General features: G+C 35.7%; 1 protein-coding gene across 2 annotated transcripts; it reads left to right on the top strand.

Annotated features, from left to right (window-relative positions):
- Positions 1–1616: 1616 nt before the first annotated feature.
- On the top strand, positions 1617–7909 carry ednrba (endothelin receptor Ba). 2 transcript variants are annotated; one of them, XM_051101629.1, is made up of 7 exons: positions 1617–1850; positions 4232–4344; positions 4439–4643; positions 4794–4943; positions 5144–5277; positions 5479–5587; positions 5996–7909. In XM_051101629.1, the coding sequence occupies exons 2-7, from the start codon at positions 4274–4276 to the stop codon at positions 6131–6133; spliced, it is 807 nt and encodes a 268-aa protein (XP_050957586.1). In that variant the 5' UTR covers positions 1617–1850; positions 4232–4273; the 3' UTR covers positions 6134–7909. The 2 variants fall into 2 exon arrangements, with proteins under 2 accessions (XP_050957586.1, XP_050957585.1); XM_051101628.1 differs by having other exon boundaries at positions 1617–2396.
- Positions 7910–13598: the final 5689 nt, after the last annotated feature.

The raw sequence follows: 13598 nt of genomic DNA, 5'->3' as shown, positions 1-13598 counted from the left end.
TATATAAAAAGCAGGTTAATGCGTTTACATGCAGCACAATCGTTTAAACACAGATCAGGTGATCACGTGGTTCTCCGCAGTTTCTGATTAAATCGGTTGGTTTTCTCTGTCAGAGCCTCCCCTGCCCTGACATGCCCTCGCGTGTGAACAGGCAGCAGCTGGGTGGAGGAGTGGACGGAGCGGGCGCGGGCGCGTTTAGGCGCAATCATCAAATGTATTTAAATGGAAGCCCGCGCCACTGTTCTGACCGCATCACTGTCGTTACCGGGTGTTTTTAAGGAATATTTGCATATACGCACATGCGATCAAATGAGCTATTCATGTGGACTATCACGATTATGGCTAATGCAGGACACTACTCGATGCGCAACAGAGGGGATTTAGAAGTGGGTACAAGCAAAGCCATCTGATAAAGAAGTGGACATAAGCTGCGTATACCCTGCACTACACCACTGCTTATACACCACGAGAGTTAAAGTAAGGTGCATAGCGGAGCTAATGCAGATACCTGAGGGAAAAAAGAGCGCGAAAATGCACAACATAAAAATTACGGATCTATCGTTGGATTCGGCACGTCGCAGACATTGACTTGAAAAAAATATGCCCTTAAAAGATCAATTTTAGTACGAAATGACATAATTCTGTCAAAACATTACAAAGCCATACAGTATGCAGACAGTAACTGAATTTACCCCGTATTTCTAACATATGCCTGGTTTCATGAAGCGTTAAAAATGGACAGTACTGATAAAAAAAAAGGATGTGTACTGTATATAAATAAAACTTTGCACACACACACAACTTTTATTTAACGATAAAGCGATTGTTGAGGCAAGAAAGTACCTCACTATAGGCTGCTACTTAACGTTCGTTAATCATTCACAGAATAAGGCTAACCCCGCACAGCGACATATCAAATATTGCATTAAACAGTGAAATTACTGTGCTTTAAACCACAACTTATAAAAAAAATATAAAGGTAAATAATCGTATAATCATATTAACTTACCGTATAATCCTGCTTGCAGTGAATTGCGTGACCGCCTGACGAGGAGATGAGTGAAGAATCCAGAAAGTTCGATGAAGTGGAAAAATAAACAAACCGGTTGGGTTAAAATAACCCAACCCGCGTGTTCAGTGGTGAAATTGCATTTGACCCAGCATGATCAACCCAACTGTGTGTCAGTACCTCAAACAACCCAGAATTTTGACCCAGCACAATTAACCCAGCAATGTGTTTAAAGAAATAACCCAGCACTTTTTAGAGTGTACGGTGCGGTTGTCTAAGAAGTAGGCCTACAGTGTTTATGACCAGGGAAATACACTCTAAAAAAATGCCAGATTGTTTTAAATATGGACTAACCCAACTGTTGGGTAAATTTTTCAATTAAACTTTTAACCCAACAGTTGGGTTAGTCAATATTTGACCCAATGTTGGGTTAAAACAACCCAGCATTTTTTAGAATGACTTATACATTAACTTATGATGATCAGTGCATTAGTTAAGCATGATTTAATGCATGTTAGTGCCACTGTATTGTGAAGTGTTGCCTATTCTTTCTTTCTTTCTTTCTCTCTCAACTGTGGCGGAAACGGGCTTCCATAGTCGGGGGAGGGCCAGTGGGAAGAAGAGTCATCTGCTGAGCAAACGCCGCAGATACAGAAAACACTTCGAAACGTAACGCTGTGGTCATGTGAAAGATGTAAAAGAGATCATTGCGTTTGGAAGGAAATGTGCGCGAATTAAATCATCTGGATTTTTGATGGACTATCTTGTCAGGAGACGTCGAGGACCTTTTCTCGATTCTGTTCGCATAACTTAAGCAAGGGGTTAAAATATCCGCTTTGAGGTATTTGTAATATGTAACCAATATCACCGCAAACAGACAATTGCCAGAGGTTTACATTGAAATTCTAGCCTGAAGACATTTGGCTATCGATGTAATGATTAAATTGATCAGCAGTCTTAGCATAGTGTTTAACGTTTCATACAAAAGATGGAAACAAGATGCGTGGTCTCTTTGCTCATTCTACTGACTGGACACTTCGTCTTGATAAGTGCTCAAGGGAAGGGGCAACTTTCCACGGGACTCGTGTCTCCAAACCTGAAATCTGCACTTGGAAAAGGCAGTGTGGTTAATGAGTCCATGCCTCGACGACCAAGAGTTTTGCCGCCTATGTGCACAGGTCCCACAGAAATAAGAGATACTTTCAAGTATATTAACACCGTGGTTTCGTGCCTTGTGTTTGTAGTTGGGATAATCGGGAACTCTACGCTGCTCAGAATCATTTATAAAAATAAATGCATGCGGAACGGTCCTAATATCCTCATTGCAAGTCTGGCGCTTGGGGACCTGTTGCATATTGTCATAGACATTCCCATTAACGTCTATAAGGTAAGCACAGTTTGCAAGACAGCTTTTATTTAATATTTCATTTAAAAAAAGTTCTCTTTTAAAACCATTTTTTATTACTTTAAAAATTAACAGATAAATGATAAATAAATATGATATTTTATGTTATATTTTATTTCGTTTTCTTCAGTTGCAACATTAACCAGCTTTCGCGGTTTTGGAATCTGACAAACAGGTCTTCGCTGGCATTTAATAAGCATTCCGATTTTCAGCTGTAGCTAAATACACATATGCTTCTAATTTAAATTCGGGCATCCTGAGACACTCCCAAGATTTTAACCCAGCAAAAGGATATCTTACACAATTTTTACTTACTAAAGTTAACCCAAATATTAAACCTGAAAGTTGCAAAGAGATCCAAATATAAGGATATAAATAAATATAAAGATTATATCAGGTTTGTATCAAACAGTTAAAAATAATTTTAAGGTTCACTGATATTTTCTCTTATAGGTTGTGGCCCAGCTTTTATCTGAACTCTTCATGCAGTATATGAAGCTTATGCATGTACATAAGAACATAGGACAGGAAAATGGTTTGGTTCAGCTCATTTTTTATTTATTTATTTATTTTTTTTGACAAACTAGGCAGTCCCTCAGCCTTTTGAACAACACTGTGCTATTACAGTTTTTCAGAAATGCAAAAACACATTTTTTGAAACCGTCACTCATTTTCTCAAAACCTTAAACGCAAATCCAAATTTTCAAAATAATTCACTGAGCCCCTGACTCTTCTGGCAAAAGCAAACAATCACTTCAAAACCTTTTCATCTGTACCCAAAATCAAATAGCTTTCAAATCACACACACATTAGTCAATACTATGCACACTACCGATCATTCATTAGACACTACATCAAAAAATGGAGAACACAGTGCCCAGACAGTCATGTAGTTACAAAAAAAGAATGTTTACTGTATATAGTAATTATTTACTAATTTAATTTTATTTATATATATATATATATATATATATATATATATATATATATAAATAAACAGACACACACTAAAAAAAATACACACACTCAAAAAAAATCACACCTAAGTTTGGTGAATATACCAAAAAAAACAAAAAAAAAAACAAAGGAAAAATACACATATGTATGTGTGTGTGTGTGTATACATATATATCTATATCTATATATGTACACACACATATATGTACGTACGTACGCACATACATAATCACACCTCAGAAAGAAATCATATCTAAGTTTGGTGAATATACCAAAAAAAAGGGAATATATATTCACACTCATATTCCCACTCTTCTGTACCTCTCAGATTGGCAGATGCACCTGTGCCTTCTGTGCACTTTCAACTGGCTTATATTTTGTATATTTAAATATTTCGAAACAAGTGTGAAGAATTTTGAATTATTGTGTGTAAACAATGACAGCTGTGTTGCAGTTGTGCTTAACTTTTGCTTTCTTGTGTTTAGGGTTTTGCATCAGAAGTTCATCACAGAGCAAACTGTGTCTTAATGAGTGAGAATGTGTTTAGAGTTTTGCAAAAAGAGTGCATGAGATCTGCACAAAGTGTCTAAACTGCCTAAACTTGTTTAAGGTTTTGCAGAAAGAGTGATTTATTTGACACATTGGTTTAGGCTACTGGGAATTTGGTTTAGAGAATGTGGTTTAGTGTTCTAGCAAGTATGAAAAACTGTAATAGGTGGGTCAAATAAGGTTAGGTGAAACTGTGTAATCATAAGAGAAAATATTTGGCTGAATCTTTTTTTTTTTTTTTTCACTGTAGTTTTCTGTTCTGTTTCTGTGTAATTTTGGCTCTTGTTGACCCAAAAGTATCTATCTTTCAGCTTCTGGCTGAAGATTGGCCATTTGGTGTTGGACTTTGCAAAATGGTTCCCTTTATACAAAAGGCATCAGTTGGCATCACAGTGCTGAGTTTGTGTGCACTGAGCATAGACAGGTAGTCTGTATTTTGTAGTATTTGTTTGGTCTTAGTACCTCAGTATCTAGTAACACAATTTAATCAGGCATTTGGCACTGACTTTGTCCCAAAGGTTTCGAGCAGTGGCATCGTGGAACCGCATCAAAGGCATTGGCGTCCCTAAATGGACAGCCATTGAAATCATTCTAATATGGGTGATGTCCATTATACTTGCAGTGCCAGAGGCCATTGCCTTTGACATGATCACAATGGACTACAAAGGAGAGCAGCTTAGGATTTGCTTGCTCCACCCTATGCAGAAAAACAAGTTCATGAAGGTCAGTTTGCATATGTACAGTAAAGAGCCATGTTGTTGTGTTTGTGCATGTCATACAATATTTGGATCAACAAAATTTTAGGCAGGATACATAACTGGATTGTTTATGTTGCCTTACTGAATGTTAATAATGATCTTTGTTAAATTCCAGTTTTATAAGTCAGCCAAAGATTGGTGGCTTTTCAGTTTCTACTTCTGCATGCCGCTGATGTGTACTGCTATCTTCTACACTCTCATGACCTGTGAAATGCTTCGAAAGAAGAATGGGGTCCAAATTGCACTTAGTGATCAACTAAAACAGGTCAGAGCACTCTGTCCTTGATTACTTTTAAAAGTTTCCTGTATATTCTTTCGAGAGAGACCATACACTCCCTACACATAGTGTAGTACCCAAAGTTTATTAATAATCTGGAGATGGTTTACTTGTCATTATGTCTTAATGCACTATAATTCTCAAAAAACAAAAAACAAATCAGCAACAGACGTGATTGTGCCCTACAGAGGCGTGAGGTGGCTAAAACCGTGTTCTGTCTGGTGCTAGTCTTTGCACTGTGCTGGCTTCCACTGCACCTCAGTCGTATTCTTAAGCTTACCATTTATGATGAAAGGGACCCGAACCGCTGCGAGCTTCTGAGGTAAGAACACATCATCTATCTTCATAGGCTTCTCATGTTAAAACACTACAATGTTCTTCTGAACTATTAAATTTGACTTTCGAAGGACAAGAGTTCAGCCATGTAGTCTAGAAACAAATACTCTCTGCCCCTAAATTAAATCACAGTCTTAATACTAATGAAACTGTTTGTTTGTTTGTTTGTTTGTTTGTTTACCTGTAGTTTCTTCCTGGTTCTTGATTATATCGGGATCAACATGGCATCGGTGAACTCATGCATAAACCCAATCGCTTTGTATATGGTTAGCAAGCGCTTCAAGAGCTGCTTCAGAGTAAGAACAGACTGACAGATAATGATGGACTGCTATGTTAAATTGTAAAAAAATAAATATAGTACTACAATTTTTTTTTTTTTTAATTTTACAATGTACTAAATAATGTCTGGATACTGTAGATGCTTACATTTATATGATGTCAGTGAAAACAAAAATAGTTCATTTTATGTCTTAGCACTAAAATAAAAGTACTTGCATATGTTAATAAAAAAGGTTTAATTCTCAGGGCCACATGTGTATGTTTTACACAGAACACAATTTTGCATTCTACTGCCTGTACTTTAAAGGGATTATTAAGCTTTTTTTTCTTGCAAATGTGAGCTAATAGGCATATCTACTTGATGTTTTGATTCCTGCTGTAGTTTACATGACAAATATTCCTTATTCTCCTCTGTTCCCTTCCAGTCATGTCTGTGTTGCTGGTGCCTTCCTCCTGAAATGTTAGCCATGGATGATAAGCAGTCCTGCATGAAGCTGAAGGTGACAGAGCGAGGATCTGAACAAAGCAATAGCCGTGCCTCCAACAAATACACTTCAACTTAGGCATTGATCTGCATACAGGTATCGGTGGTCTACAAATTGCATTTAACATTTAGCTAATACCATAAAACTCTGTGTCAGCTGTAGGTATACTGATTACAAGTAAATGTGTTGCTGAAAGGTATAAAGAAGGATATGTCTGTTAAAATCTCAGTTTTTATCCACTCCTCACTGGTTTAGTATTAGGAAGTGCTTCAAATTTGAATTAACATTGCCATCCACAATTTGTAACATAATGTTAATGTTTTAGATGCTCTTTAAAGGTTAAAAAAAGTTAAAATTCAACTTAATGATTTAAAAAGTATTTAACATGTCAGCACTGGCTACATGTCACATCTGAAAAATGCTCAGAAGTTTTGTCCAGCTCTGCATACATTCATGCTTAAGGAATTGTGTCGAAAATATTCAACCAAATTTGAAAGTGACTTCACATGCTCTCTGTAGTTCCCTGTACATTTAAAGCAGAGGTTTTCAAACCAGTCCTGGAGTACCCCCAGCACTACACATATTTATGTCTCCATTATTGGACACCCAATTCAGTCTCTGCAAATAAGCTGATGAGTTGAATTAGGTTGGTTAAATCCAGTATTGCGGGGTAACGCATTACAATTGTGTAATCTGATTACGTTTTTCAAGTAACTAGTAAAGTAATGCATTACTTTTCAATTTACAAGAAAATATATGCAGTACTTTTTTTAAAAGTAATGCCAGTTACTTTGTTTTCCCATTTATTGACTGACAGCTCTCCTATTCCCATATTGAGAGAAATTGGGTGTAAGTGCAGAGGCGTGTGCCCTGTGTATGGTTACTGTAGTTCTAGGCTAAATGTGAACATGCATTTACTCATCTCACTTGCACAAAAATAGATTCAGCATTTCTCCAAAACAATAAAGAAAAATTTTGAACAAACAAGCAAGCCTAGCCCATATTTGAAAAGTAGCTCAAAAGTAATGTAACTCATCACTTTCCATGAAAAGTAACTATAACGCAATTAGTTACTTTCTTAGGGAGTAACGCAATATTGTAATGCATTACTTTTAAAAGTAACTTTCCCCAACACAGGTTAGCAGAGAGGTCAGGGAGACATACAAAATGTGCAGTGCTGGGGGTACTCCAGGACTGGTTTGAAAACCCCTGATTTAACGAATTTCCAAATGTAATAAAGAGAGTGATTGTAAAAACAATGCTAGGTTTGTTTTTGGTGTACATGTATGGAGTTGCCCTGAAGCATAGTTCAAGTCAACAAGCTTATTTCAATAGCTCTTTTATGCCAGAAGAAGATACATTAAACCTAAAATAGAAAAGTATATTTCTTTTGTGATTATTATTATTATCATTAATATTATTATTATTACTACTACTACAAGCTTTGAGATGTTATACCTTTTTGATTGTTTGTTTGAGTTGGGGGGGAGGGGGGTCAGCCACGTGGTGTGGTTTCATAATTCATCATGTATCTTTAAGCGTAGTGTATTTGTCAGCGTTTGTCAATGTTGCACATGCTTGCAAACTTATGTTATGATTATCTCATCTGCCAAGAGCTTTTGTTTGAGATTTACACAAGTTGTATGATTAATCTTCCACATGACTCAAGGCCTCAGACATTTTACTACTCATTTAATTGTGTTATAATTCCTGCTGACTCTGTTCAGTTTTTTTTTTTTGTAGTTCTTCTTACTAATATTTATATACTTCTTTCTTCTTATGTAAGAATGTATTTATCTTAAATGTGTTGTAAAAAGCTTATTTTGAGACAATAAAAACAGAAAAACATGTTTACACCATGTTTACACCATTTCCGGTTAGCTGTGGTAACAATGTACAATAAAGTCTCAATAGCATGAACTAACAATTTATAGTATACAGCATTTGCTAATCATTGATTGTTACTTAAAGAAATTACAATTATTTACCAACTAAATAATACACATAATTTATTTGTATTACTTAAGTGCAACAGTGTTAACAGATACAACTTTTAATAGAAGTTTTTTTTTTTACTTTTTTTTTTTTCTAAAAGCTTATGTCAGTTGTACATTTAACAATACAGCATTAGCACATTAAAATAATTAGCAACTTGGAGACAAGACATCAGAAATATGAAGTCAACTATACGGTGATCAAAATATGTCTGCCATGTAGGAAAATAGAGGGGTAGTTTCCAGGTAGTTTTTGTCTGTAATTATTCTTTACAATAAGGAAAAAATATGCAAATTTATTTTGTTACTCTGCTTAACCTCTTACATTACATTTTACTTGCGGAAGACAAGATCTAATATTTGCAGTGGAGGATTCACTTTTTAGATTTGACAAACTAATTTAAGTCTTGTTCTTTTCATGCTGTATTTTATATTCAATTATTGCATTCTTTGTGTCTATTGGTCATATGTGGTATTAAGTAAATAGTCTAATAAATCTGATAAATGTTTCAGATAAAGTGAGATACACTTGAACATTTTTCCTCATTTTTCTTCTCTACACTTCAGCAATCTAAACCAACCACAACTACATCAGAAATGTAGGAATGAACCTAAAAGACAGTAGTGGGTCTGTGAAAAGCCTTCTCTTAAACAAGATCACATGGGGTTCATGAGCATGACTAAAGGACATCATGTGAGATGTTTTGAGGAAACTGCTTTCTCTCATGACCAGCTCTCCTTTCTTTAAATGATCATAATGCATGACAAATTATGCCATGAAAGAGTTTCTCTGTTTCATTTCCAACAGGATCCCTCCTTCTGCAGTCACTGTGAAATCTACAACAACAGCACCTCTTAGTCATCAACATGAGGGGCTTCCCACCTCATCTTCACAATAAATCTATTTCCATTTCTTATTGGATTAGGATGCCCCTTGACCTTAAAAAGTCAAAAAGGTCACTCCCTGAGGCAATTCAGCTTTGGATGAGATTAATGTTACAGCAAAACCAGTGTGGTTTATTTTCAAATAACTTGTGTCTTATCAGTGTTGATGCATAATAATATCAACTAAAAACATATATTATTATATTATATTATATTATATTATATTATATTATATTATGTTTAAAAACTATATTAAACTTTACTGTTACTTAAAAATACATTAACAAGAATACATGTACAGTTGTTGTCAAAAGTTTACATACACCTGCAAATATTAATTATTTCACCAAAATATGAGGGATTTTGTTCAGTACACTCTAAAAACAAATGGTGTTATATAGCACTAAAAGTGGTTCTTTGGCTCGTAATCATAGGGGAACCACTTTTAGTGCTATATGGCACCTTTGTCAAATGGTTCTATGTAGAACCATCAGATGTACCATACACAGCAAAATCCCCAGTGTTAATGGTAATGAGATAATTAGGTGATTAACAAAGTGATGATTGGTCATTATTGTAGACACCTGATGTTAATAAGCAGAATCACCAAAGGAGAAAACCAAAATTTTTAAGCAACCATTATAGTGGTCAGTGTTTGCATTAGTTGGGCTCTTGACCCTTAAATCTTTAATGCTAGATTTTGTTTGGCTGCTGTATTTGAGTTGAAACAGCCAGACAAGCCAAAAGCTCAAGTCACCAGGTGATTATGTTTTAACATATTCATTGTTTGATGTAAATCATCTAGAGTCTAATCTCTAAGTTAGTTGTTTTTTTTTTTTTTTGCTTTTTTTTGCTTATTGTAATAGCCTTGACAATCCACAGAATATCCAGCACTTCCTATACATTTTGGAAAGTTTTTTTTACAACCTGTTTTAAAATAAAAAAAAACATATTTGACCTAGGCACACACAGCCCATGAATCTCAACAATGGTGACAAACGGCATATTCAGATAAACAGATCAACTCTGAACTCTTATAATTTATTCATGCCGCAATGCATGATGGGAGTCATGGATGAGTTCTGATTGGCTACAACACGCTTTTTGATGGTCACCGTTGTTGTGATTCTCACACTGATTCTTCATGTCTGTGTGTCTAAATTAAATTAAACTTTTTTTCATCATCTGTCTGATTATGGCAAAACTTTTGTTCACAGTTTTTTTTTTTTTTTTGTAATCTGTAAGGAAATTCTATGTCAAATACTCAAGTCACTATATGATGACTAAGTCAAGCACAGTCAATGCCATCTTATTGACTTTTCCTCTTTGTTTGTCTGGCTACTCAGTAACTGCAGCCAAACATACCTAATATTGATGATTTAAGGGTCAAGAGCCCAACTAATGCAAACACTGACCACTATAATGGTTGCTTAAAAATTTTGGTTTTCTCCTTTGGTGATTCTGCTTATTAACATCAGGTGTCTTCAGTAATGATCAATCATCACTTTGTTAATCACCTAATTATCTCGTTAATTTTAACACTGCTTCAGTGTTTATATGTGTCCACACTCAGAGTGTTAAATTAACACTGGGGATTTTGCTGTGTATAGCATTTTATTACTTCAACAAAAATGGTGCTCAATAGAAACAATCATAGGGGCTTGTATTACTACAATAGTAGTAAATATATTTACTACAATGGCAAAGTGTCTTGAATCACTTTTATGCTTTTCTAAGGTCAAAAGGTCTTATGTGGGAAATATTTCCTTATGGGGGCCTTAGGGGCAAAAAGATCTTCAGGAAATACACTGTATGTCAATGTTGTTTTTAATCCTTTCCCCAACTGAAGAGTTTAAGAGAGAGTTAGAGATCCTTATTCAGAGGCTTAACAGGTTCTTTGTATGGCAGTGGTGCTATATAGCACCTTAACGACCCCAAAGAACCACTGAAGAACCGCTGAAGAACCAGACAGGGGCTTGACCGGTTCTTTATACACTAACGGTGCTATATAGCACCACAATCACACTGAAGAACCGCTGAAGCACCGCTGAAGCACCTTTTTTTTCTGTGTGTACTGTCCTGAAAAAGATATTCAAACATCATTCAAAACTTTATGTACACTTGATTCTTAACAGTTAAATTGCCCAATGTTCTACAGAAAAATCCTCCAGGTCCTGCAAATTCTTTGGTTCCAGCATCTTTTGCATATTTGAAACTTTTCCAGCAGTGACTGATTTTGAGATCAAAACAGATTGAAACATGATGGAGGGATGAACAGCGTAAAGATTTTGTTAAAATATCATTATCATTACCATTATCAATACCATGGCTCTTCCTTGGGCATCAGTGAATGTATGAAAATTTTGTAATAGTTGCATGAGTCCCTCTTTTTTTTTATCAGTGTGAAAAAAATGGATGTTAAAATCATACAGTCAGTGTTGAAAAATTCTGAAGATGCTGGAAAATCAAACAAATATGTTGGACCTGAGGGTTTTTTTTTTTTTTTTTTTTTTTTTTTTTGTTTGTTTTGTTTTGTTCAAAGAACAGTGGGCAATTTAACTGTTTAGAACAAACAACAGTCTCATGAACAACCATCACAAAAGTTATGGATCATCTAGGTTACAACACAGTATTAAGAATGAAGCATATGTACTTTTGAATGGGGTCTTTTTTTTTTTTTTTTTTTTTGTGCTGTGGACTGTATGTAAACATCTTTTATTCACATATTTAAGTTGGCTTGAGAAAGCCAACTTACTGAAATGCTATTTATGTTGGTTTGGCAGAGCCAACATATTGTTATGTTGGCTTGGAGAGCCAACATACTGTTATCGTTATTTTTCTTAGCCGAAATATTCTGACTCTAACTCGTCCCAGGGCTTTAATGCCGTAGGCCCCAAACTTGGCAGAGACGTGGGCCCTGATGTGTAGTTTGTTGCTATATCTTTTTAGACTGATCAGACTTACAGTTTTTTTATTATTAATTTTTAAATATGAAAATTTTCCCATAGACTTACATTGGCTGGAAAAAAAATGCCCCCTCTAGAGGAGCAATACCACTCGAGAAGGCGGAGGCGGTTAACTCCTTACACTTACTTTCACTTTGCAATCGGTTAAAAATACAAATAAATACATGAATTTAATTCATACTGACAAGCTACACCAACATATCTGATTATTATCAGGTCCATGGCTCATGAATGATGACTGTCTGGCCAGAGAAGAGTGTAAAACATCATAGATCTGTGACCGCTTCGATCAGCCAGTGCAATGCGCTCACTAAAATAAATGATTTGTACGTCTTTTAAAGCGTTTTCAAAAAACATTCCAGCGATTGTATGCAATCCAACCATAAAAACACATTAAGAGCTAAATTCAGGCGTTTGTGAGCTGTTTTATTTCAAACCTAAAGCGCTGTCTTTAGCGAGTGCGTTATACTGACATGAGCTTCGCGGCTCGGAGATCTCCGTCTGCGAACTATACATGACTGAACGTCTTTTAAAAGCATTTAAATAAAAACACTGCACCGATTGTACACAATAAAAATTGAAGAACATTTTAAAGAGCTGCATTGAGTGCAAATGAGCTGTTTCATATGTTTACTAACATGGGTGACTAGGCTCAGTTCTCCGTCTGTGTCAACAAAGACATCATTTGCACGTCTTTTAAAGGTATTTAAATACAAACACTCCAGCGATTCAACACAATAATAGTAGAGTAATATATTAAAAAGGTAAAATGCTTGATTATTTGTGCTTTAGTGCTCAACTCCACAGCAACCCCACTGAGCAAACGACGTCCAAACGACATCATTTCAACGTCTTTGTCGGAATATAGACATGATCTGCACGTCGGGTGGACGTCTCATGTTTGTTGGGACGCGTCGTGGCTTTGACGCACTCGTTCCGAACTACATTAATCCTCGCTTCTGCCAATAAGAAACACTTCTCTCGGACAAACACAGACAAGACCATTTCAAAATACATCATAGCTTAACAAATATAATCGAAAACAGTCGTTTATGTCTCAAGTGAACATGAACTGTTGAGAAATAAATCGGATGTGGATCATTATATTGGATTTCAACATTAAAGAGGCCGCATTCTGCATTCTGTCTTCAGTGTTACTCCATAAAAAAAAAAAAAATCGTTCATTTGTCTTGGCTTCTGTTATATATTTATGTATGCATTTATTTCTTGCTCCAACAAGAATCAATAATTATGAAAACTATGCAATGTTAATATGATTTAGAGATGAAGGCAATAATGGTAATGTTGTCCACCAGAGGGGGCCACAGAATAACTAATCCTTCAAGATCTCAATTCAAAGACTGTTTTTACACTGTTTCATTTAGATGACAGAACTTTGAAATAGCAAACAGGGAAAACAATTACAAGCATATAAAAACGATACAAATAATTCTTTCACATCCAGCTAGCCAACTCTGTTGAACCTGTTGTCATAGCCTAGTCTGCTTCTTTATTAGAAAATGAAATAGCAAGGGCCCATTTTCGCAGTGGAGCAGCTCGAGAACGCCGGACACACAAGTGCTCTGGCTCTTTCGCCCCAAGGCTGCCCGGGTTGGCTCTCCAAGCCAACATTTTAAGTTTGTTTTCAAACTTTAGCTTCTAGTTATTATTATGTTGGCTTGGAGAGCCAACATATTG

The sequence above is a fragment of the Labeo rohita genome, unplaced genomic scaffold (genome assembly GCF_022985175.1).
Source record: "Labeo rohita strain BAU-BD-2019 unplaced genomic scaffold, IGBB_LRoh.1.0 scaffold_1553, whole genome shotgun sequence".
Taxonomy (NCBI): domain Eukaryota; kingdom Metazoa; phylum Chordata; class Actinopteri; order Cypriniformes; family Cyprinidae; genus Labeo; species Labeo rohita.
Note: the sequence above shows the minus strand (reverse complement) of the source record. Positions and strands in the feature narration are given on the sequence as shown.

Coding starts and splice junctions, on each gene's coding strand:
- ednrba (XM_051101628.1), top strand. CDS start 1,998: ATGGAAACAAGATGCGTGGTCTCTTTGCTCATTCTACTGACTGGACAC. Junction 4,345..4,438: donor TGTGCACTGAGCATAGACAG/GTAGTCTGTATT, acceptor TTTGTCCCAAAG/GTTTCGAGCAGTGGCATCGT. Junction 4,944..5,143: donor TTAGTGATCAACTAAAACAG/GTCAGAGCACTC, acceptor TGTGCCCTACAG/AGGCGTGAGGTGGCTAAAAC.